A 27,203-nucleotide genomic window follows, 5' to 3' on the forward strand; every position below is an offset into this window, starting at 1 on the left:
ATTATTGTTTTTTTTATCTCGATATTTTTTTATGGTTTGGCACAATTGGTTAATGGTATTTATATTTTGGATCAAGAAAACACTTTTCATAACATAAATACGAAAATATTAAAGACAAATGACTCAAATCAAACTTATATTTGGCATTTCGTTTTGGCCATATAAGTGAGAAACACATATCAAAGCTACATAAAGATGGATTCTTAGATTCATTTGTTCTAAAAAAATATGATGTATATGAATCATGCTTGTTATGAAAAATGACTAAGGCTTCCTTTAATAGTAAAGGTGAACAAGCAAGTGATTTATTGGGATTAATACATAGTGATGTATATGGGCCAATGAATATGCAAGCCAGAGCTGGATTCCAATACTTCATTAAATTCAGTGATGACTTCAATCGGTATGGATATATTTATCTTTTGCTCCATAAATCCGAAGTACTTGAAAAGTTTAAGGAATTCAAAAATGAAGTACATAATCAATTAGGGAAAAGTATTAAGGCACTTCGATCGGATCGAGGTGGAGAATACTTGAGAATAGAATTTGATGAAATCCTAAAAGAGTGTGAGATTGTCTCATAACTTACACCACCTGGTACACCACAGTGAAATGGGGTTTATAAGAGAAGGAATCAAACACTGTTAAACATGGTTCGATTATGAGTCATAGTGATATTCCGACTTCTTTCTACGGACATGCACTTAAAACAACTACTTTCATACTATATCGTGTTCCATCTAAATCGATTCAAAAGACACCATATGAGATATAGACTGGGAAATGACCTAGTATGTCTTTTATGAAGATTTGGGGTTGTGAAGCTTATGTCAAACATTAAATGTATACAAAGCTCGAACCTAAATTTCATAAGTGTATATTTGTTGACATCCTAAAGAAAAAAATGATATTATTTCTTCAACCCTAATGAGAACAAAGTGTTTGTTTCTTGAACGAGAGATTTTCTCGAAAGAGAATTTCTCTCAAAGAATGGGAAATGAAGAATATCAAACTTGGAGAAGTTCATGAAAAAAATATCAATGAACTATAGGTTGAAAAAGTTCCACAAGTAGTTGAGGAACAATCAATAGATTATAAGAGAACGCCATATACCTGAGAGATATGAATCTCTCGTTACCAAGAATGGAGATGTTATTCTTATGGATCAAGATGATCCTAGAACTTATCAAGAGACAGTGTCGAGCCCAACTCTGAGAAATGGCTTGAAGCCATGAGATATAAGATGGATTCCATGTCTAAAACCTAAGTATGGACTTTGGTTGAACCACTTGAACGGGTCAAACCTATAGAGTGTAAATGGGGCTTCAAGAAGAAAACAAACATGAATGGTAATGTACAAACATACAAGGGGAGATTAGTCGCTAAAGTTTTTCGAAAAGTTCATAGTATTGACTATGACGAAACCTTCTCCCCTGTTGTTATGTTTAAATCCATCCGGATTTTGCTTACAATAGCTACATTTCATGATTATGAAATCTGGAAAATGGATGTCAAAACCGCTTTCCTTAATGGAAAACTCGAAGAGGGTGTGTATATTATACAACCAGAAGGCTTTGTCGCTCCAGGAAATGCTGGAAAGGTTTGTAAGCTATAAAGGTCTATTTATAACTAAAACAAGCTCCTCGAAGCTGGAATCTTCATTTTAATGATGCAATCAAAGAGTTTGGTTTTGTCAGAAATGAAGACGAGCCTTGTGTTTACAAGAAAACTAGTGGAAGCATTGGTTTTTTTTCCTAATCTTGTATGTAGATGACATACTCATCATAGAAAATGATATACCTATGTTACAATCCGTTAAGACTTAGTTAGTTGTTGTTTTTTCATGAAAGATTTGGGTGAGGCAACGTATATCTTAGGATTTAAGATTTATAAAGATATACCAAGACAACTCCTAGGTCTAAGTGGAAGTGCATACATAGATAAAGTGTTACAAATGTTTATCATGAAAGAATTAAGAAATGGCTTCTACCTATGAGACATTGTATATATCTCTCGAAGGAAATATGTCCCTCAAATTCACAAGAGAGAGAACGAATGAATAAAATACCATATGCTTCACTATTGGTTCTATTATGTATGCCATGATATGTACTTGACCAGATATATCGTATTCTCTAATCATGACAAGTTAGTATTAGGTAAATCTTGGTGAAGGTCACTAGGTTGCAATTAAAAATATCATTAAGTACTTAAGAAGAACTAAGGATACTTTCTTGTCTATGGAGGAGAAGAAGAGCTTAGTGTAAAAAGGTATATTGACGCCAACATCCAAACTGACAAGGATGAATCACGATCACAATCAGGTTTTGTGTTTTGTCTTAATGGAGGTGCTGTGAGCTGGATGTAACACCCCCAACCCGTACCCGACCCGGATATGAGTCTGAGGTGTCACATTGACTTTTCAAACTTTGACTCTTGACAAAATTCAAAGAAAATTTAAATCTTTCATTAAAGTAAAAGCGGTTTAGTTACATAAATTGACCACAATATCCAAAATCAATCAGAGCATAACTAATTCAACCAATTAGTACATGCCAACTATACTCAAAATAACCAAAAACATTTAAATTCTCTATTTTATGATCTGAAATTTTGTAAGGGAGGTGCTGACCTGTCTTACTCTTCTTCGTTTTTCTTCTAGCTTCTGTAACCTACGTGTGAAACAATCACACGCTAAGTCTATGACTTAGTGAGGCATAAAAACTTATAATGCACTTTATAACATATATCAATACATGCATGTTCTGTTCTATCATGCTATACCAAATTACATGATTTCCTCATATCATGTAAAAGCATATCAGGTTAATTACAATAAATACATACATACACATAAATCATCATTAGCAGTTTATCATGTAATCACATACTTTTATGCTTAACCTTTTCAATCAAACACTATACACACACAACATCATATCATTTCTATAACATTTATCATATCACTAACATATAATTGTTTATATCTCTTGATTAGCCCATGTACATATGTGAGAACTATAGATGTGTGAGTCTATGGAGGTTGTGCACTAATGCTATCACCACAGCTCATATAAATGCACCGAAGTGCCACGTAGAATTACACCGTAGTGCCGCGTAGAATTGCACCGTAGTGCCATATAATAATGTCCATAAGGACCACATATCATTCCTTAAGAGTCATATACATATACTAGGGATCAAGTATGTGTCTCACAAGACTTCACACATGTTCCAAAGAATATATATATATCCCGAAGGACCGCGTAGACCCTCGACTCTTGGCATGCCAATTATACCCCTAGCTCTTATGACACACAACATCGGCATTGTCATTTATATAATTTCATATTCACACATGCATATTAATTATCTTTTATCACATGTCTGATCTCTTATAATCATGTAATCACATAGATCATGTCATTTCTTGTAAAATCACATATATAATGTAATACATATAACTTATACACTTTCTCATATGTTCACATGGTTCACATCACATGAATCATATCTTTTCATATAGTTTATGTTTTATTCTCTTATATTCCCATACATGTAATACATATCAGGCATGGTTACACAACTCCTTTCGATATAACTTGCATGTACCTAAATTCTTTTTCATATACTCACATAGTCATATAGTATAATATTTCATATAACCTCATGAATCAACCCACATGGATACACACTCAAATACTATAGTTACATATCACTTAAATTATTCATATTTACCTAATCCATGGTCATATAGCTTCTATCACCAAGTCACTTATCTAATCTCTTATTCTCATATGTTCATATTTATCATATAACACACAAGTTTTATTGCATATTTATATCTCATTCCTGCATCACTAATTCATAATATAATTTACATCATATCATCTACCTTATTCTGTGTTTCTTGGTATGCACTTGCATTACATAACCTACATTATACTTATAAACCTGAATATATTACTTCTATTATTTCTTTTATATACAATTTAATCTATTTACTTAATTCAATTCCGTACAACTCCTATAATCATTTCATATCACTCAATAGCTTCTATTATACAACTAATGTATTATAATTTTATTTAAGCATATGAATCTTTCTCCTCTATCTTATCTTATGTGCTCATAGTATCACTGAAGTTCAAGTCTCCTAGTTAATATATTATTTATGTAGCCTTTGCTTACTTAGTTCATATCCTTTCTCATAAACTCACTTTTACCATATTCTCATATTATTACTTAAATTATCTCATAACATGTATTCACGTAGTAATATTTCATTTATATATATGTATATATCAAAGATCGTATCACATAACTTATCTTTTATATTCATATAATTTATTATCATATCATATGGTTTATATCATCATAACATATCACATATTCACATCAACCATATAATACATATATACAATAACATGTCAACACATATAAATCATACACATATATACTTCTATTTATGAATTCATGAATTTTACTATGGAAAATAGACTTGTCGCAAGTCTTATTTCCATTTAACATCATATAATACTAATATGCACTCACCTGGCCTCACTAGTCCATTCCAATCTCTTATCTTCCCTTTTTATCGATCTTACTTGTCAATGATTCCGGAACTCGTTTAGGCTCTGAATCTACATAATTATACATTTTAAGACAATTATTAGATACCTACACCTTGTAATTTGATACTAGCAACTTAAACGAACTTATTAAACCAATATTTATAATTTTCCTTTAGGGGGAATCGGTTCCCTGCTATGGGGGTATCGATTCCCTCATGTCATTTGGAAATTTTTGTTCGTTTGAAGGGGTATCGGTTCCCCTTGAATGGGTACCGATTCCCCTTGCCCAGAAATCATATTTTTAGCTTGAAAATCACTTCATTTCAGCTCAACACTTCATACTTCACTCCCTTTAATATTCCTAACTTTTATACACATACTTAAACTCATTTCTACTCCATAATCACTTCTTTAAACTCAAAATTCTACCATTTACATGGCATTCAAAAATCACACTAAATTTCGAACATGTTCTAAAGCCCATTATATCACTTCATATCTCTTAATTTAACCCTTGACAAGTCAAATTAAACTTCAAAATCTATTAACTCCTTCTATTTCAAAAATTCACTTAAAAACTCATTTTTCTTAATTTCTCATAACTTGCTAATCTTTGAGTTTTAAGCCACCTAAAGCTTTCCTTAATCTTTCTTAACATCCCAAGAATCAAAACAAGCTTTAAAACAAAAGAATTAACCAACTGAAGACCCACTTACACAAGGCTTCATGGTGGAGAGGAGGAAGAAGAAGACTGAGAATACTCTGGAGAAATTATCTCTTTTCCCACGTTTTTATATCCCTTAAACAAAAGAATAAAAATCTTCTCTTAGAAAAGACCATAATACCCTTGTTATTTCCAAACTTTACTATTAAATCCAACATCAACTTTCTTCAATTAAGTCCATGAACTTTTAACTTATTTGAAATCGAGCACATAGTTTTTAAAATTTGTAATTTAGTCACTGACCCTAATTTGGGATATTACACTGGAAGAGTTCAAAGCAAGACACAATAGTTGATTCTACAATAGAGGTTGAATACATTGCAACCAGTGAAGCATCAAAAGAGGTTGTTGGGATCAAGAAGTTCATATCTGAACTAGGGGTTTTTCCCAGCATATTGGATGCTATAGAACTCCGTTGTGACAACAATGGAGCTATTTCACAAGAAAAGGAACTCATTCTCATCAACGATCCAAACATATTCTTAGGCATTTCCATCTCATTCGAGAGATCATAGATGAGGAGATGTGAAGATATGCAGAGTATGCATGGATGACAACATTGTTGATCCTCTGACAAAGCCTCTGGCACAATAGAAGCATGATCGTCACACTGAGTCACTCATATTAGATATGTGAGTGGTTGGTCTTAGTGCTAGTGGGATATTGTTAGACTATGTACAATCATATGATAATTGTATGAACACATTTTATTTACCGATTTTATTGATAAAGGCATTGCCATTATTATTTTAAGTTAAATATATATATGTGTGTTTAACATAAACTGGAAGATAATAAAGTCCATATAATAATATGATTATAATTAAATATCCTTAGTCAAATATTATTATAGGTATGGAAAATAATAATATGTTTAAGACTAACATGTTATTGATTAATGACAATGAATTGTCATTGACGTAGAGATGTCGGAATCGATGCATGAATATGTTGTTAGAGAATAAACCCAATATGAGCATATGTCTTGGATTATTATGTGATGGTCACAACATTGCTCTTGGTGATGACTATATGTATGATCCTCAAACTTGAGATCATCACTATCTCAACATATATTGTTATATGGTTTGATACAATTAAACATGTTTTGTAACTAGTTGCACTATAAAGACTGATATTGAACATATCTCAATATATGCAGTAGGATGTGAATGATTAAGATAGTATTTGTCCTTTGTACATAATTAGAAATATATCACAAGCCACTTGATTGAGTGAGACTAGAAATGCATGACCATGTTCGAATAAGTTGATATGAAATATCACAAATTGTTCGTTAATTATAGTCTACTCTACATATCAAGAAATAATAGATAGGTCAAAGGATGTAATACATAAAAGAGTCAGTCAGGAAGATGATATGTCAAATCATGATTCATGTAACTTAGGTGACAACGATATATTCGTAAATGTCACTAATTATTTGTAATATTAGAATGGTTCTAATAATTACTACTGATGTTACAAGAACATACAAGGTCACATCCTAAGTTGAAATGAGCAAATATCAAATGAATTTTATTGTACAATATAATTATAGTTAATATATATATATATTTGATATACATATGATTTAATGTCCTGAATAAAAAAAGTGCACATTAAAAGAATGTAATTCTGATTACAACTCTTTTAATGAATATTTAATTTAGAATAATTAAATAAGATTTATTTCGGAATAATTAAATAAGTTTTGAATTAATTTGGAATTACAAACCCTAAAGGTTAGGGTAACTCATGTATATAAAGATAAGAAAGGGTCTAACAACAATTCTTGATCTTTTTAGCCAATTTTCTCAAAACCGTTTTGGAGAAAAGGTGAAAAATATTTGCTCTCAATCAGGTGAACTAAGTAGAGGCCTAGATGTTTTCATGCAGGCTTGCGATTCGAATTGTTCGTGATTACTATTACCATTCCTACAATCTTATTGTTTTTCCAGGAACCCAATGTAAGTAATCGTAACTCTTTCATCCCTTTTTCGATTTTATCGTACATTGATCACTGGTGAGACCATCAAGTTTGTTTCCATTGTGTCATGGGGTTCACCGACAATCCCAACACCTTGTGTACTATCTACGGATATCCGGACAATCTATATTTCGTAACTATCGTTAATTTCTAAAGTAACTCGGGTGTCATGGTCGTTTTCCAAAGTGTGAAACAAGGCTATTATTTTGTTGTTCTAGTTGGTATTATTTCTAGTTGTATTTTAAACATAATTAATAGTTCTCACTTAACATTTTATCCGAGTATATCATAGCATTTTTGGGTCCCTCACTTTGGCTCCTAATTCACTTAGGCTTCTTACCCGAAAATGAACGTGGGTATTGGTACTCACCCTTGAGTATCAATATTGATAGATTAAAATAGGAAAAATTGAAAAAAAGGAAGTACCGATATTGTTGGTCCAATATCGATACTGGGATTGATACTTCAACGAGTACCAATATCAAAATTGGCTACTAAAATTTGCTAAGTTTGCATGGTATTGGTACCACCCTTTAAGTACCGATACCAGATATTCAGTATCGATACCCTATGAAGAGGTATCGATATTTCCCTTTCCAAGAACCCCTTTGTTCTTGAAACTGAAGAACAATATTGGTATTGTTCCTCCATTATTGATATTCGAGCCCAGAAATGTCTTATTTAGGCACGAAATTTGGCCCTTTAACTATTCTAACATCCCTATTTAGGTTCCCAAGTGTTATTAAAGTCTTATGTGAGTTATAAAGGTCATAAAGAAGGCAGGAAGAACATACTAAAACATCAAAATATGTAATCTACCATGAACATTCATGCAAGCCATACCACTCCACTTAAAAGCTAGAGATGCATTTTCATTGACCACTAATGATATATAAGAGTTGTAAATGTGTTACCTTATTGCTCTAGCTACTGGAACTCCCTCAAATCACCCAAACTGAAACTTCTTTTCCTTTGGCCTTAGAGTATTCTCATTCCTCTTGAACTACAAAATGTGGTAAATTAGTAACTAACTTATTCTATAAGCTTGGATTGAAGTTGTAAACACTTCCTAACACCTAAATCAACAAGAAATAGATTGGAATGTTTGATTCCCTAAACCCCCACTAAAACTCACTTTTGGTTTATATGGTCAATCCTTGTGTTTGGATTCCCAATTTGAAACCTTGGAATTTCAAGAATGGGCTTGCAAAATGATAAAGCTTCAAGCTTTACTTAGTTTTCTATGGGAGAAAATGAGAGCCTTTGGGAGATAAAGAAGTCAAATCAGACGAAGAAAAAAAAATTGTATGCATGATATCACCAATAATTAAAGTTTTAAGCTTTTAATTTAATCTATGGTCAAATTGTTCTTTTGGTCCTCCCACTCCTTTGCTAAGATTAAAAACACCCTTAATAAGTCATGTTGGGCCATGGCCAAGCCCAAACCCAACCTAACTTGGGCTAAGGATTTTTTGCAACTAATGGGTTTATCCTAATTCACTTTCGGGTTAGCCCAAAACTCCTAATCCAAGATTTGGGGAGTTATAGACTTAACTCACAATGGAGGACTCAGTCGTAACATAACTTAGCTCAACAACGAGGAGTATATTCCAATCAATTTGGCCCACAAAAGGTTGACAAATTTTTTAGCCAATTTCAACTTCACGAAGAAGGATATTGAGCTTGAAAGACGCCTAGTATCGACTTAAATCGCGATTGAGGAGTCATTTGTAACATAGCTTAACTCAACAATGAGGAGATATATTCCAACCAAGGTCTTCAAGTTGAATTTCAACTTTACAACGAATGATATTGGGCTAGAATAATACCCAAAATCAATTATGATTTAACTTAACTCAACAATGAGGAGCTCCTCTTCAATCTATATTTCAAGTTAGATTTCAACTTCACGATGAAAGATATCAAGCTCAAGTCACTCAAGATTGACTTAACATTTAATGGAGGAGTTGTCTGTAACATAACTTAACTCAACAATAATGAGCTATATTCCAACCAACTTGACCTATAGAAGGTGGACAAATTCTGATTTAAATTTCAACTCCACGAAGGAGGATATCTGGCTTGCAGAACATTTCACTTTGACATAACTCGTAACGAATGAGTCGTCTAAAACATAGCTCAACTCAACATTGAAGTGCTATTTATAGCTAAATTAACCCGTAAAGGGTTCATGTTGAGTTAATTGATCGATGGAATCAGCCAAGAGGGGGGTGAATTGGCAATTAAAATTTTTGTGGAAGCTTTTGCAGAAAATTGAAAGTAATTGCACAACGATTTAGAGTGGTTCGACTTTCTCAATCAAAGTCTACGTCCACTACCTTAGCTATCCACGCTAAGGATTTTCCAACAAATTCACTAATTTGTTCTTTCTTTTGAGGCCAAAGAGATAACCTTACAACTCCCTCAAGAATATACCCCAATTCTTGAGAACACTCTTTCTCAAAGAGAAGATTACAAATTTGCAAACTTACAAGGAAATCCTCACAAGGAAAGAGTTTGTACAATTCTAGAACAAAGAAAAGAACACTCAAAGATGAATACAATTGAGTAAAAGTAGTGTTCTTGAAAGCAAAGATGAATATTGAATGAAAAATAGATTGAATTGCTCAAACTTGAGGTTTTATGCTTTCTCTTTGATTCTCTCTTGATTCTTGATAAAATGTTATTGATCAAAGGCTTCTAAGCTTGTTTAAATACTCCTTGAATCACTTCTGAACGTTGGGGATCATTAATGAAGTTATTGGAGCCGTTTAAGTATGAAAACAATTAATATTTCTGCTTGGAGCGTGGGGGAATCAGTACCCCCTCATAGGGAATCGATTCCCTAAGGTAAAATTCAAATATTTCGACCGTTGAACAGGGGGAATCGATACCCCTTAGGGGAATCGGTTCCCTCCGAGCATTCATTTTTCTCGGAGCCAAACCATTCAGGGGGAATCGGTTCTCTCTGAGCAATCTGGAATTTTTGGCTTTGAAATGGTTCAAAATATTTTGTAAAATTGTTTTGAAATTATTTTAAGTTTAAAACTTAATTTTACACTTGAGTAAGGATTAAAAATGACATTTGAAAGATTTGGAGTAATATTTTGATATTTGAATAATTATATCGAATATACTTAGAAAATCTTTTGGAAAATCTTAAAATTCATTTATCTTAATTTGTTATATCGAAATATCAAAATGTTTTCAACAATCTCCCCCTTTTTGATATAACAAAACATTTTAGTAATTTTAAGATTTTGAAATCAAGTTTTGAAATTACTCCCCCTTACTCTAACACTTCTCCCCTTTAAAACACTTTTAACATTTTCCCCCCTTTTTGTTAAATCAAAAAGACTTTTAAAAGATTTTAAACAAGGTTTTGAAATCATTTAGCCAATTGATGATAAATATATATAGCTTAAGCTGCTAAGATCATAATCAAGAGAAACATTAGCCATTAGTTCCATAATCAATATTCATAAATAAATATGCAATGGAAATTGGTCATATATATATAATGATTCAGAAATTGATAAACATTAAACTGAAACATAAAATTCAAATCAAGAATAGGTTCAAACATTCATAAACAACCAAAGTAAAAACAATCCAAAAATATTCAAAATGATTTAACAATAATGCAAATATATAAGTTCAATCCAAACAAGCAAAGCAAAGATCAAAGTTCAAGCATCCGTAAGAGGATCAGGAGGAGGGAAATGAGCTCGCATAGCTGCCATTTCATGAGTGAGTGCATTAATACGAGCGTTGGTGGCTTCATTTTTTGCACGCATCTCCTGGAGAATTTCCAATTGTTGAGCTTCCATAGTCGAGAAATGAGATTCTATGGAAGTGAAGTGAGAATCCAAGGATGCATAACAGAAATCAAATGTCTCCATAAATGATTGAAAATATGGAGGCACTTGATCTTCTTGCTGAGCTTGTTCCTCGTGCTGCTCCTGTTCATCGTCGGCTTCATCAATAGCTTGCATTAATTGTTCAAGCTCGAGATCGTCGTCAGCTTATGGTGGAGCTTGTGAAGAACTAGCTCCCGGAGTATCTTCAGAGGATCGAACCCATTCACTGGTTTCTTTATTCTTTATCCATCCCGCTCTCGTTAAGGAAAGAAATTAATTTTATTTTTGAGAGGAAAGACGACATCTAAACCAACTCTAAGCCCGGCTTTCGAAATTAGATTACTCAGAATGCAACCGTAAACTAGAGATGAACAGAGTTTCTTATTAGGAACAAAATTTACGGTTTCAACAATTTCAACAACAATAATCTGAGGTAGGTTTATTTTAATATTGTTTTGGAAACAATGTAACCACTAAAGATCCAAGGCTCTAAGAGTTGAGTAACGACCTCCGGATGGTCGAAACCACCAAGAAATCATTAGATGAAGAAAACAATCATGAAGATCTAAGACACTTGCACTATCCCTTCTTTTATAACGAGAACCTAAAATCTATTTTTCATTAGATATACCATCATTATCTAATCCTAATTTATTGGCTATGTAAGCCGAGTCAAGATGGAAGAATAGTCCTAGGAGATAGGAACAAACTCTATGGTTTTGGTTTGAGCTCAGTTTTTAATACAAACGGCATTAGAATAGAAGATACAAACAAGTTGATGGTAAACTATAGGTTCAAGGTCACAAAGTTTATCAAATTTCCACTCTTGTAAAAGAGGAAGATATCTAAAATTGATATCGATCATAGCTTGAAGAGATGGGATACGTTCTTCTCTAATTTTGTAAGAGTCAAAATATTGATAATACCAAAAACGATGATTTCTAGGACCAGGTTGATTGAAGCACGAGTTTTGGATAGTCATATTAGGATCAACAGGATTAGGAATAGGAATTTTAGGAATAGGAGGAGGATTTGGAGGTTGATTTGGTTGTTGGTTTGAACGACTAGATAAAGACCTAGCACGTTTAGGATTTGACATGGTTTAAGAAAATCAGAATAGAATGAATACATGCAATTATAAAACACATGTATGCAATGTAATCAATCCCAAAACTCAATTGAGTACTCAATATTTCAAGGTTCTCTAAACCAATCCTAATAGGCAAAGTTTTGAAAAACTATTGAAAAATAAGATTTTGAGAGTCAATATACATATAGTTTTTTTTATAATAACAACATAATTAAATCAAAACAAAACAATTTGAAAGAATAATTTTCTTTTTAAAAAAATTCGAAAATAAATGAAACATTGTGAGATTTTGATGAAATTAGTTGTAAAATCTAGTTTCTAAATACTAAACAATCAATGCCCAATCACTATTTCAATCTAGAACTAATTAAAACTAGTCCTATGTTCAAAATTTGATAAAATAGAAGTTTTAGAAAAATACCTTGAAGATTTTTGGATTTTGTGAGAATGTGATGATTTTTGCACTAATTTGATGATTCCAACAGGTTTAGTAGATGATATTTGAAGTAATTCTGATAAGAAACGTTGTTTTTGAATTAAAGTGATGATTTGGGGAGAGAGAAGAGGAGAACGACGAAGAGGAGAAGAGAGGGTTTGAAAGTAAAGAAAAAGGGTTTTCTGGTTTTTAAAACCAGAACCGTGGGGGGTATCGATTCCCCTAAGGGGGGAATCGGTTCCCCTTCAAAGGGGGAATGGTTCCCCTTCAAGGGGGTATCGATTCCCTCTGCACCAAAACTGATAAAATCTGATTTTAAACACTCAAAATGCTAAATTAATTTTCTCTAGTGGTATTGGCAACTCATATATTGAAAATTAATCATGTTCAATCAATCAAATTTATCATTAAAATTTATTTGAACATAAAGTTAATTTTCTCCAAGAATCATAAACTCCCCTAACTAAAAGCAATGAATGCAATAAAAAATACTATTATATGCATTTTTCATTTATTCTTAAAAGTGCTAAAATTATTTTAAACACTAAGTGAAGATAGGTCAATTAAACCTAATTCTCTCCTAAATGTCCAAAAACCTTCCTTGTCTAAAGGTTTTGTAAAGATATCCGCTAATTGATGCAAAGTATCAACAAATTCTAGAACTACATTTCCTTAGTGACATGGTCTCTAATGAAGTGATGTCTTATTTCAATGTGCTTAGTTCTAGAGTGTTGGATGGGATTTTTAGTGAGACAAATAGCACAAGTATTGTCACACTTGATAGGAATGGTACATATTTCAATTCCATAATCAAAAAGTTGTTATTTCATCCATAAAACTTGTGCACAAAAACTACCGGCTGAAATGTATTCGGCTTCAGTGGTAGATAATGCAACACAATTTTGTTTCTTTGAAAATCAAGAAATCAACATATTTCCAAGGAATTGGCAAGTACCAGAGGTGCTTTTCCTATCTAATTTGCATCCTCCATAATCCGCATCAGAAAAGGCATGCAAGCTAAAGCTAGAGTCTCTAGGATACCAAAGTTCTAAACTAGGAGTGTCCTTAAGGTATCTAAAGATTCTCTTAACAGCTAGTAAATGTGATTCCTTAGGACATGATTGAAATCTAGCACATAAGCAAACACTAAACATAATGTCTGGTCTACTTGCAGTTAGATAGAGAAAAGAACCAATCATTGACCTATATAATTTAACATCCACACATTTACCTCATTCATCCAAGTCAAGCTTTGTAGAAGAGCTCATTGGAGTGTTATGAGGTTTCTCATTTTCCAGTCCAAACTTTTTGAGCATATCTTTGACGTATTTAGCTTGATTGATGAAGATGCCATCTTTTCTTTGCTTGATTTGGAGTCCCAAGAAAAATGAGAGCTCCCCCATCATGCTCATTTCGAATTCGCTTTGCATTAGCTTAGAAATTTTTTGATAAAGAACATCATTAGTAGAACCAAATATTATATCATCAACATAAATTTGAACTACTAATAAATCTTTACCTTTATGCTTTAAAAATAATATAGTGTCAACCTTCCCTTTTGAAAAACCTTTTTCAATTAAAAAGTTTGACATTTTTTCATACCAAGCTCTAGGAGCTTATTTTAAACCATAAAGTGCTTTTGTCAATTTAAAACATGATTCGAAATTTTGAATCTTCAAAACCTGGAGGTTGTTCCACATACACTTCTTCTTTAAAAACCCCATTTAAAAATGTAGTTTTAACATCCATTTGATATAATTTAAATTCATGAAAACATGCAAATGCTAATAACATTCTAATTGCTTCTATCCTAGCTACGGGAGCATATGTTTCATCATAGTCTATGCCCTCTTTTTTAGTATACCCTTGAGCAACAAGTCTAGCCTTGTTTCTCACTATATTACCACTCTCATCAAGCTTATTCCTAAATACCCATCTAGTACCTACAATACATTTATTACTAGGCCTTTCAACTAGTGTCCAAACATTACTTCTCTCAAATTGATTTAACTCTTCTTGCATAGCCATAATCCAATGTTCATCATTTAATGCTTCTTTAATATTCTTGGCTCTATGCATGAGATAAATGCAACATAATAACAAATATTTCTAAGAGAAGATCGAGTTGTTACCCCTTTGGATGGATTACTTATAATCTCACCATCCTTGACATAGTTGTATTCCCTTGGGTAAGAGACTTCCCTTTCTTCAATGGTTGGATTCTCGAGAGGATCATGAGTTTCCTCATTTTTTGTTTCTTCCTTTGATGATGGTTCTCCAACGTCATGTCTAACATCATTTGTATTTAAAACACCTATATCATCATTCACACAAGAATCCTTCCTCGGAAGGAGATTATCATCGAAAACAACATGTATAAACTCTTCTACAACTAAAGTTCTTTTATTAAATACTCGATAAGCTTTAGAATTTAAGGAATAACCCAGAAAAATTCCTTCATCACTTTTAGCATCAAATTTGCCAAGATTGTCTTTACCGTTGTTTAAAACAAAACACTTACATCCAAAAGGATGAAAATAACTAATGTTAGGTTTTTTATTTTTGAAAAGTTCATATGGAGTTTTTTTTTTTAAATAGGCCTTATCATTACTCGATTTATAACATAATAAGCGGTATTTGTGGCTTCCGCCCAAAAATATTTTGGCAAATTGTTTTCACAAAGCATGGTTCTAGCCATTTCTTCTAAAGTTCGATTTTTCCTTTCAACAACTCCATTTTGTTGAGGGGTTCTAGGTGCTGAAAAATTATGACTAATACCATTAGAATTACAAAATTCAGTAAATCCAAGATTTTCAAATTCAGTTCAATGATCACTCCTAACACTTGTTATAGAGTAACCTTTTTCGTTTTGGATTAATTTTGAAAACGTGATGAATGAATTTTTCTAATGATTCATCTTTAGTACTTAAGAATAGAACCAAAGTATATCTAGAATAGTCATCTCCCAAGACAAATGCATATTGTTTTCCACCCAAGCTAGTAGTTCTAGATGGCCCAAAAAGATCTAAATGGATCAATTGCAATACTCTACTACTCATACTAGCATGACCTAGTCTCCTATGCCATAACCAACTATCATGCTCATCCTTAGAAACTAGGCATAAATTAGTCATATCTATAGAGTCTAAATGCACCATGTAAATGTTTCCTATTCTATGACCAACAAGCATAATCCGATTAGATGCAATGTCAATGACTTTACAACCATTAGTTTCAAACATGACATTGAATCCCTTATCACAAAATTGACTAATGCTCAAAAGATTATTCTTTAATCCATTCACATATAAAACATTTCTAATTTGATGGAAGAGGTATTACCTATTGTACCTATACATTCGATGTAACCTTTTGAATTATCACCAAAAGTCACTTCTCCTCTATTTTTGGCGTTAAGCTCTATCAACCGGCTTTTGTCTCTGATCATGTGTCTCGAGCATCCACTATCAAGGTACCATGAATTTGAATTTGTTTCCCGTGCCTTGTAGCAATGCTCATTTTCCTACAAACATAGATTAATTTCTAATTTTTGGTACCCAAATTCTTTTGGGTCCATATTCATTAGTTTCCAAAATCCTAGTCCCCTTAGGTATCCATTTGTGTAGGATATCTTTATCTTTAGTAGTAATGAGTCCTTTAGGAACCCATATACTTCTAACGTTTTTCCATTAGAGGTTCTTCGGGGACCTCTATGATTGTAGTTTTTAAAACTTTTTCTAACAAAGTTGGATTTTGAATTTTCTCATTTTTCAAAATGTTTTGTTCCAACTTTATCAAAAGAGGTTTTAAGATCATCAATTTTCTTTTGATGATCATCATTGACCTTTGAAAGTAAATTTTGCAAATCCAAATTTTTCTTTTCAAACTCTTCTAGTTTGATTTGCAAATCTTTGATTTTACTTTCAAGATCGTTGTTGGTTTTGGATATGAGTTTATTTTCATTTTTCAATTTTGAAATATCATTTTTATATTTTAAAAACAATTTTTCATAATCCGAAGCCAACCCATTATATTCCTCTAATAGTTCATCATAAGATAAATCATCAAATTCAGATGAGTTAGAGGTTACCTTAGAATCTTCCCCGAATGCCATTAAGCACAAGTTTGCTACTTCTTGTTCCTCTTCATCGGAACCTTCTTCATCGCTCCATGTACCCACATGAGCCTTGTGCTTATTCTTTGATTGACCCTTTCTCTTCAATTGTGGGCAATCATATTTGACATGCCCCGACTTTTTGCATTCATAGCAAATGATTGGGTCTTTCTCTTTTGGTTCATTTTTAGGCCTTCATTTCGTTTGAATTTTCTTCCTCGATAAGGTCTCATCATTTTTGAACCGTTTGGCAAACAATGTCATTTCCTTGTCATCGTCATCGTCATCTTCATCCGAATCACTCTCATTTTTTGTGGATTTGAGAACAACTCCAATGTTTTTCTTCTTCTCCTTCTCCTTTGGTGTCTCTTCAATCTTATCGAGGTCCACCTCATCTTCAAGCATCATTTCATGAGTGAAGAGAGAACCGATTAGCTCTTCAAGAGTTAAGGACTTTAGGTTCTTAGCCTCGATGATTGTCGTCTTCTTGGATTACCATGATTTTGGAAGTGAGTAAACTAATTTCCTCACAAGTTTTTCGTTAGGAATGATCTCTCCATATGATTTGAGACTATTGACAATAGTTGAGAATATATCCGTCATAGCTTTGATATCTTCATTTGGTTTCATCCTGAAATTTTCATAGCTATGTGCTAGAAGACTAATTTTAGATTCTTTTACCTCGTTGGTGCCTTCATGAGTGACTTGTAGTTTATCCCATATTTCTTTGGCGGTTGTACAAGATGAAACTCTTCCATATTCATCTGGTCCAAGAGCACAAAATATGATATGGATAGCTTTGGAGTTGAGCTGGAACATTCTTATCTCTCCTTCACTCCACAATCTTGGATGAGTGAGAGGTTTGATATATCCGTATTCTACAACATTCCATGCTCCTATATCACTGGCTTGAATGAAATACATAGTCCTATTCTTCCAATAGGCATAGTTAGCTCCATTGAAGAAAGGAGACTTGTTGACGGGCATCGAATCGAGACCGGAGTCGATGTTTGAAGTGGGGGCCATTGATGACTTTGATTATCGATGTAACTCTTCCCTGATCTACTCAAGAGGTGGTTAAACCTTCAAATGAGTCAAGCTCTGATGCTAATTGTTGAGTTAATCGATCGACGGAATCGACCAAGAAGGGGGTGAATTGGCAATTAAAATTTTTGTGGAAGCTTTTGTAGAAAATTGAAAGTAATTGCACAGCGGTTTAGAGTGGTTCGACTTTCTCAATCAAAGTCTACGTCCACTACCATAGCTATCCACACTAAGGATTTTCCAACAAATTCACTAATTTGTTCTTTCTTTTGAGGCCAAAGAGATAACCTTACAATTCCCTCAAGAATATACCCCAATTCTTGAGAACACTCTTTCTCAAAGAGAAGATTACAAATTTGCAAACTTACAAGGAAATCCTCACAAGGAAAAATGTTTGCACAATTCTAGAACAAAGAAAAGAACACTCAAAGATGAATACAATTGAGTACAAGTAGTGTTCTTGAAAGCAAAGATGAATATTGAATGAAAAATGGATTGAATTGCTCAAACTTGAGGTTTGATACTTTCTCTTTGATTCTCTCTTGATTCTTGATAAAATGTTGTTGATCAAAGGCTTCTAAGCTTGTTTAAATACTCCTTGAATCACTTCTGAACGTTGGGGATCATTAATGAAGTTATTGGAGCCGTTTAAATGTGAAAACAATTAATATTTCTGCTTGGAGCGTGGGGGGAATCGATACCCCCTCATAGAGAATCGATTCCCTAAGTGTAAAATTCAAATATTTTGACCGTTGAACAGGGATACCCCTTAGGGAATCGGTTCCCTCGAGCATTCTTTTTTCTCGGAGCCAAACCATTCAGGGGGAAATCGGTACCCCCTTGGGGGGAATCGGTTCACTCTAAGCAATTTGGAATTTTTGGCTTTGAAATGGTTCAAAATATTTTGTAAAATTGTTTTGAAATTATTTTAAGTTTAAAACTTAATTTTACACTTGAGTAAGGATTAAAAATGACATTTGAAAGATTTGGAGTAATATTTTGATATTCGAATAATTATATCGAATATACTTAGAAAATCTTTTGGAAAATCTTAAAATTCATTTATCTTAATTTGTTATATCAAAATATCAAAATGTTTTCAACAATTCACAAGTCTTTTGGACTTAAAAAATAATTATCTACAACGTTGAGCAGATTTCAACTTCATGACGAATGATATGGGGCTCGAAGAAAATCTAACTCTAAATCAACCCAACATGATGAACAAGTATTCACTTGACTTAATTCGCAAAGAGAGTTGCGCCAAGTCTAACCAGATTTTTGAGGAATAGCTAAATGCTTCGACATCACGAGAGTAGGCTTGCTTTTAAAATCCACCCATCTTAAACATCGAACAAAAATGTGTCTTTTTATCTTTGCTATATTTTTATTACATGATAATAGATAAAGAGGGGTAGTTGTCGACACTTATTTTCATCTGGAGATTTGTTTTTAAATTTCTTTTTATATACAGTACTATACATATAGTATATTACATAGTATTTATATAATATATAGTATATACATTATATATATTTATATGGTATATATAAATATATATATAATATATAACATATATATTATATATCATATTATATATTATAATACTTATATTATAGTATATAGTATGTATTATATTATATTTATATATTATAATGTTTATATAATATATTTATTATATATAATATGAAATGTATATTTAAATATAGTTATATATATTATTTATTTTGTTTTTAATTTTTATTTAGGGTCCATAATCAAGTCCAAGTCAAATAGTATAGTCAAGGTCTGATTAAAAGAATCCAAAGGTCCTAATCCATTTCCAGTCCAACAGAGGTAAAGAAGTAAATGTCCAAATTAGGGAACCCAACATATAGACCCACCTGACCCAACAAACCAATCTACCAAGCCCAGAATAGGTCCAATGTACTCTAGGGTTTTATCATTAGTAACAGCGTAGCATGGATGAGGACCCTTGGATCAAGATGTGAATGGACAGTCAAGATCAAAGGTACTAGGGTTGTGAAACCCTAAATGTTATCTCATTACACAATCATACGAAGGTCTTTAGATCTAGCCCTTTTATCTAACATGTGAAAACCACACGTCGACAAAGATAACCTCGAACTCTGAAATATTTTAGGTGGAATACTTCCATTTATATTAGGATCATCGTATGGAATCCATAGGAACCTCACAAAATTTTTGTAAACTAAGTTAGATAAACTCAATTTAAAGAATAAATGATTTTTAAATTTTAAAAATAAAATTGATTAAAAATATTACATTATCTCTCCTCTTATCGATCAACAGTCTGAGATCTCGTAGAGTTGTTTGTAGGTAAGCTTGAGATAGTGGACCACTCCACCTATAATTCATACAACAAAATATCATTATTGTTATATTATAAAAAATGTATAATAGAAACTTACTTTATTTTTATGACTTCTGAAGTAGTGAAAATTCAAATGGAGTCGATTGTTTAAAAATCGGGCATAAAAACGACATTCGAAACCAAGCCCACGACAATAGTAATAATAGACACCCTCCAAAGACATGTTTCTTCGGGTCGACGGTTTTATATAGCTAATGGAATAGAAATACCAAGACCTCCGATCCTCAACTAGTATTTTTGGATTGTTGAAAATTACGTAGATGAGGCAACCACATCAAATATATTTTGTTGTGGGATTTGTCTGGTATCAAGATCCCCAATAACTCATAAAATATGGGCTCAAGCAAAGCGCTACAAAAACAATAATTACCGATAAAAATTTAATATAAGATAAAATAAAATAAATTTTCAAAATTATAAATAAAAAAGTCAAAACAAATAATCATAAATAAAAATTATATTAACTACTTAACTTTTGCAGGAGCATTAAGGGGTAGCTCCATAAACTTTTGTTTTAAAAAAGTGATCTTTATTTTACCACCATCCAAATAGTCTGGAGAAATTTCGAGTAATTCCTCACACAAGTTGTACCTGTTTACTTCAACAACACCATTTATAACCACTCCGTCAATAGGCAGACCAAGATGAAATGCAACATCTTGTAGGGTAATAGTATCCTCCCCACATAGAAGATGAAACATGTGTGTCTCCGGCCTCCACTTTTTAGCAAGGCATTTATCATTTGAGGGTGCAACTTGATACCACTAACTATAGTGCTGTCGTGATCAAAACCGACATCATACAAATATGGAACATTATTCTCATGAGGTGATGTAGTGATACGGTGGAGGTAACAATTCAACGATCATTCATATCGTTTCAAATTAAAATTTAAAATTAATATAAATTAATTCACTAAATGAAAAAAATAATATCTTACCTTGGGATTTTATCGTCAAAAGTCGAAAACATGTCTCTAATCCAGTCTTAGTAATCCCACCATAATATCACAAATATTTGAACTAAGAAAAATACAAGTAGGAAAGAAGAAGAATTGAGAGAGATGTGTGAAGAAAAATAATAGGAATAAGACTTATTTATATCAGTCCTCACACATCTTCCGAAGCGAGAAATCAATGGACCTCGCGCTATGCAGAACACGAGATCCGTTGAAAAGATGCGGCTTTAATACGGATCAATTCTAACATGTCAAAAGGGATCTCGCTACGTGAAAAACGCGAGATCCTTTATCGAAATATTAAATTGGATTATTTGAAAAGTGTTTCTACATCAGATGGATCTAGCACAGGGTATTCTATGTGGGTGATTTGAGGGTCATTTTTCTAAATAAACATGGGATGGATGTGGGTAATTTTCCTAATAAATTAATAAAAAAAAGGGTATTCTATTTGTCATTTGAATGGTTACGTTTAGGTATATAACTTTTAGGGTTTGTAGGAAAAAGAAAATGGTAAAATCATGGAATCAATCCTTTATCCTTTCACCTTTTGAAACAGTCCTTGCATAGTATATTTAAATCTTTGTCATTTATATTCTCTTATTTTCACTTGAGCACCTAAGATTTCCATTTTTACTAAAGTTGTCATATTCTTCATTTATCATATTTTAATCCTTAAACCATTTCCAAAGCAAATTATAGTTTAATCCTATTTATATAATGAAATTAATTTATTTTCAAAAATTCAAAAAAATAATTATAAGAAAAGATTTTTTTTCATTATCAAAAAACGAAGAAAATCTAAATCAATTTTCGGGATACTATTAGTGTAGCAGACAAGTTAGATATCGAAGCAAGACCCTTTGTTAATAGTAAATTTAGTTTCATAATCTTCTTTATGTCCATTTTATGATGGGTTGTATGTAATAACAAAAAAAGGTTTTTTGAACACATAAATTTATGTCAATTTTATTCTAAATCACTTTGATAACTAATCTGATATTCAAAATTCAAGTTGGATCATCCTGATCGAATATTAAACATCGCATTTTATCGTAGGAAAAATACAAAGAAACAAATACTAAATAAAATAACACCACTAGCAGCCAGCCCTCCATCCACCCGCATAAAATCAATAATGATCATAAACTTGAAGCTTCAACAAATCCTATAGCTAGGCCTAGGCGTGTGCCTTGTAATGAAGAAATATCCATAGACATGGATGAACAAACATGTATCTCTAAATAAACAAGCATATATCCATTCAGAGTACGTACGCCTTCCCTTCATTGCTTAAAAATATAGAGTAACTGTAAACACATAACTTAATTGATGAATTATGCATTCCTTTCCACCCTTCAAACTAGCATTCATTCATTCATTCTACAGAACAAGGTGTCAATCTCAAAAATAAACTCTCCCCGACCCCGAACGGATTATTGTTGCTCCACTCAACACATAAAAAGCAACCCTTACCAGCAACATCTTCATCACTGGAACAGTTTTACAGTTACTAATATCTTTCACCAATGAATATAGCAACATTTCCATGACTTTAGGCTTGTAGGTCCTTGTCCGACTTCCATACAGGAGATTTTGGAACACCGCCATCACTCAACCTCTCACTTCCGTTATCCATGCTAATCAGAACATCGCTTTCACTTTCTTTAACCTGAAATTTTCATCAAAAAGTTGAATAAATCAGTAAAGATTACAAAAAGGACACACATATCTGCATGCAAAGAACTACCTGTGGCAGTTGTGCTGATACTTCACTAGCCTTCTGCTGCTGGTTCTCAAGAATGGAACAATATGAATAAAGGATCATTCCAACTACAGCAATCATGATCCCCAAAATGTTGCGCCAGCTAAATGGATCACGAAGTAGAATATAACCGAAAGCCAAAACAAGGCACGTTTTCAGATGTCCTAGAACCTGATAAGTGACTGGGGATGTCTTTCCAATTACCATAAATGTACTAAAGTTGACGGAGACAGATATCATGCATGATAGAACGATGAAGAACTGCCAAAAGATTGAATGTCTAAACAATTAGAATCAACTAAGAAAAGTATTATACTCTCTCTTTATTAAGCACGGAACTTTTAAGAAATGATTCTTACCAGCACTTGTGGTGTATACTTGAAAGCAAAAACATTCTGGTTAGTCAAAAGCCCATCCAAGAATGGGCCAACGATGAACAAAGTTAATGCCTGGTAAGGGCAAGACTGGTAGAGAAGTTGAGTTGAAGATACTTTAAACTTCTTCTGAATGGTATTAGTCATCTAACAGGAATGAGTTAAGAAATTAAACAATTAATTCAAGATGAACCTATTCATGGAGAACACAAATTTAACAATTCATTTACTATTCCTAAACATGGAAATAAATGACCGATAAAACATGAAAAGAAATAGCAAATATCATTCCATATAAGGATACAATTTGAGCTATGCACGTAGTAACAATTGCCAGCAAAGAAAGGATAGAACCCAAGAAATTGAGCTGAAGATCAGTCACAGTTGCAATTCCAACACCCAGAAGAAGAATACCCAATGAAAGTTGGATATTCCTACTGCAATTGCATAGAAATGTATCAAAATACAGAATAACCAATAAATTTCTACTTAAAAATAACAGTGGTATGAGCTGCAACAGAAACCACCCAAGGAAATTACAGCACAAGATTTCTCCAACTGAGAGTTTAGAAATAGAAGAAATTTTGACAGTTACAATCAAAGATAAAAATCCTTGTTTGTCAACATGTAAGCGCCAGAAAATGGCCCCAAAATCGGTAAATGCAGTCTCTAGCCCTCCAAAAGAAACTGTTCTATTACTAAGGTATATTATCTCCAAAAACCACAATTTGAAGAGACCAAAATTATAAGAATGTGAAAGAACATCATGTCTTTTATCTCCTCAGATGTTTAGAGCTGGAATCACAGTTTTATCCTACCTTTTAGCATTTAGCATGAAACAGTCACAATCAAAGCTATCAACCCTTGTTTGTCAACAAGTCAGCACCAAACAATGGCCCTAAGCCAATAAATGCAATGTCTAACTCTAGCCCTCTAAAAAGAAAACTATTTTACTCCTAAGGTTTATCCCCAAAAACCACAATTAGAAGAAGCTAAAAGTATAAGAATGTTAAAGAACATCAGTAATACAAAGAAAAAAAAAATGTCATAACTGACCTGAACTTCTTCCTGAAGAAAAGGGTCTCCAACAGAACAGTGCAGGGTATAATTGCCAGTTTTGTCATCTAAAATATAAAACAAAAGGACCCATTCAGCAATTGGTGCTCCTATTATGCTTGTAAAAATAGGAAGAAGGGCTAAACTTTGAACTTGATATACATAGCACCAACGGATTCCATACCCAAAGATGCTGTCAGCACAAAAGTATCATTCTGTGCAAGTTATGTTGGAATCAGGCGAAACTTGGGCATGACTTACATATGAATCAAGAGGATAACAACATGAAATTAAAATTTTACCTGGTAGAAACCAACAGAGTTGAAACCCAAACTAAGATTCAAAAGCCCGATGGATATCCCATTTAATATACCGAAACCCATGACAGCTCTCGCATCAAAAGGTTTATGCTCAAACAATTTCATCCATAAGGCCACATGAAGAGAACAAAATGTGACCAGGAGATGCCAGCTTGTCAAAGTTGTGGCTGCAGAACCCAAACCCAATATTAGCGAAAGGAACAGTAATAAAAGATTATAAATTATTCTGATGATGCTTTTTTCAAATTGCTGGATGTCTGGTAGGGTTTATTAGATGTAATAAACTTTCCAATCATATGTCAAAAATAATATGCTACATGATCATAATTGGTATCATGAACTAATTCAAAGACAGAAGTTGAGAAAAGTTTCACCAATTATAACAAATAAGGAAATATGACACTCAACACTAAAAATGATGCAGCAATAACGGGAACTTGAGGCGACATACAAAGATCAGACAGTCTGAAGATAAAACCTAAAAGAAAAATACTTATGAGATCACAGCAATGCTAGACAAAACCATGTAAACTTTAGCTGCTGAACTAAACTATCAATATGGGGCATATAATATCAAAGAATAAGAAACACCATACATTATATTACACGCCCCATAAGAAAAAAGTAGCAAGGGATGGATTGGAAAACTAAGCATTTCAGATCACAGCAATGCTAGACAAAACCATGTAAACTTTAGCTGCTGAACTAAACTATCATTATGGGGCATATAATATCAAAGAATAAGAACACCATACATTATATTACACGCCCCATAAGAAAAAAAGTAGCAAGGGATGGATTGGAAAACTAAGCATTTCTTTCTTGATCGACCGTGAGTTGTTTGATCACTTAGTGAGGAACTTGAATGATGAATCATACGCATACTAACACGCGTCCAAATTCAGATTCATAATAGATTCTGATCAGTCACTTAGCATCGCCTAAGGGATTGATATTTCCAGAGCATGATTATAACGATGTGACAGCATAACTAATGATAGAAGGAAAAAAAGGTGCGAGTAAATGAATGAAGTAGAAACTGACCAAAGGTGAAAGCGAGAGTAGTGATAAGAGCCTTGTTGCAAATGACAATGGAGACAGAGGACACCACCGATAAAGTCAAAGCACCTATCGTCCCCAGCTGAAACTTCTGGTTCTCACTCATACTTGTCGTTTTCTAAGCTACGTATTTCGAACTCTGATCCGGATCTACGAAAATCTCCGTCGATTGGGTTGGATAGTCGACGAAATGAAACTGATTGGAAAGAAGAACCCTAGCCTAGAGCTAGATCTGCAGCATTAAAGGAAGGTTGAGAACGAAAGCCCTGCCTTGGACTGAAGCAAGAGCTGAGAAGGAGAGGAAGAAGAGGACGACGAAGAGTCCGATTAAAGGGGAAATCTGAGAAATAGAGACAGTTTGGGTTTGCTTATAGCATATAGATTAGTCGGATTTTGTATACGTAACACACTAATAAGAGGAAAGGCTTAATACAAAAATAAATACTCAAATTATGTCAATAAATATATTTAGTGTTTAAATAATTTTTTGTTAAAAATAAATTATAATGTTTTAAACTTTATACTTTTTAGGTGTATGAACATTAATCACCTTAAAATCTTTTTGTTAAGTGACCATCAAGTTTTGATAATTTTAAAAATTTATTTAAAAAATAAAAAAGTTATATATAGAAAAAAAAAGCAACTGCCCATGTCCTCCCCTCCCCTCCCCCCCTCCCCTTCCCTTCCCTTCCCTTCCCTTTCCCTTTTCTCCTTCCCCTTTTCCCCTTCCCCTTTCTCCTTCCATAGTCATGGGTCGATCGGTTGTGATTGTCACGCCACTCTTATTAGCACTGATGTTGATTCCTGATCAAACTTTCGTTCACCTTTCATCGTAACCTATTATTGTTTGTTGTGGAGAAGCGTTCAAAGGTTTGTCGGATATTGTTGTCGTTTTTCATCGATTCGAGTCGATTCCGACATCTACAAGCCACACCGACACCACCATTCGTACCACTGTACAATTTCGATCAAAACCTAACCCTTCGGTGATGTCGATGATGGCCGGAAATAACCGACAATCGTTTGGGTTAAGAAATTAAAAGTGAGAATTAGATATTTGGATGTTGGGTCTTAGATTTAGAGATTTTTAGTGACGGTAAAGAACGACGTTTGATCAATGAGTGGGTGGCGACGGATGGGTGACCATTCGACAATGACTATGGTAGCCGGAGATGACCAAAAATAATTGGTAATGGGAGTTGAAATGAAATATTTTAGTTTTTATTGGATTTTTATAATAATTTCATTAAAAAAAATGAGTTTTTTTAATGAATAGATTAAATTTTTTATTTTTAATTAAAAATAATATATTTATCATTAAAAAAATAAACAATAGACACTTAAAAGTATAATCGACAAAACTTTAAACATCTATTTCTAACGAAAAATTCTTTAAATACTAAAATGTATTTCGACGCAAATTTCAAATATTTAATTTTGTATT

The 27,203-nt window shown here is 32.9% G+C and overlaps 1 protein-coding gene across 1 annotated transcript; it reads right to left on the bottom strand.

The window, feature by feature from the left end:
- Positions 1-22,446: 22,446 nt before the first annotated feature.
- On the bottom strand, positions 22,447-26,111 carry LOC120179211 (UDP-xylose transporter 3). The gene is made up of 7 exons (XM_039184866.1): positions 25,745-26,111; positions 24,683-24,867; positions 24,381-24,448; positions 23,629-23,761; positions 23,310-23,471; positions 22,936-23,211; positions 22,447-22,857 (listed from the first exon to the last, which is right to left on the bottom strand). The coding sequence occupies exons 1-7, from the start codon at positions 25,863-25,865 to the stop codon at positions 22,741-22,743; spliced, it is 1,062 nt and encodes a 353-aa protein (XP_039040797.1). The 5' UTR covers positions 25,866-26,111; the 3' UTR covers positions 22,447-22,740.
- Positions 26,112-27,203: the final 1,092 nt, after the last annotated feature.

This window comes from Hibiscus syriacus, unplaced genomic scaffold (genome assembly GCF_006381635.1).
Source record: "Hibiscus syriacus cultivar Baekdansim isolate YM2019G1 unplaced genomic scaffold, ASM638163v2 tig00112408_pilon, whole genome shotgun sequence".
Classification (NCBI taxonomy): Eukaryota; Viridiplantae; Streptophyta; class Magnoliopsida; order Malvales; family Malvaceae; genus Hibiscus; species Hibiscus syriacus.

Excerpts from the sequence above, each read along its gene's own strand:
- LOC120179211 (XM_039184866.1), bottom strand. The coding sequence starts at position 25,865 with ATGAGTGAGAACCAGAAGTTTCAGCTGGGGACGATAGGTGCTTTGACT. Across the intron at positions 24,449-24,682 it reads ACTCTGTTGGTTTCTACCAG|ATGACAAAACTGGCAATTAT; the intron begins GTAAAATTTTAA and ends TTTATATTTTAG. Across the intron at positions 23,762-24,380 it reads TTCTTCAGGAAGAAGTTCAG|TAGGAATATCCAACTTTCAT; the intron begins GTCAGTTATGAC and ends ATGCAATTGCAG.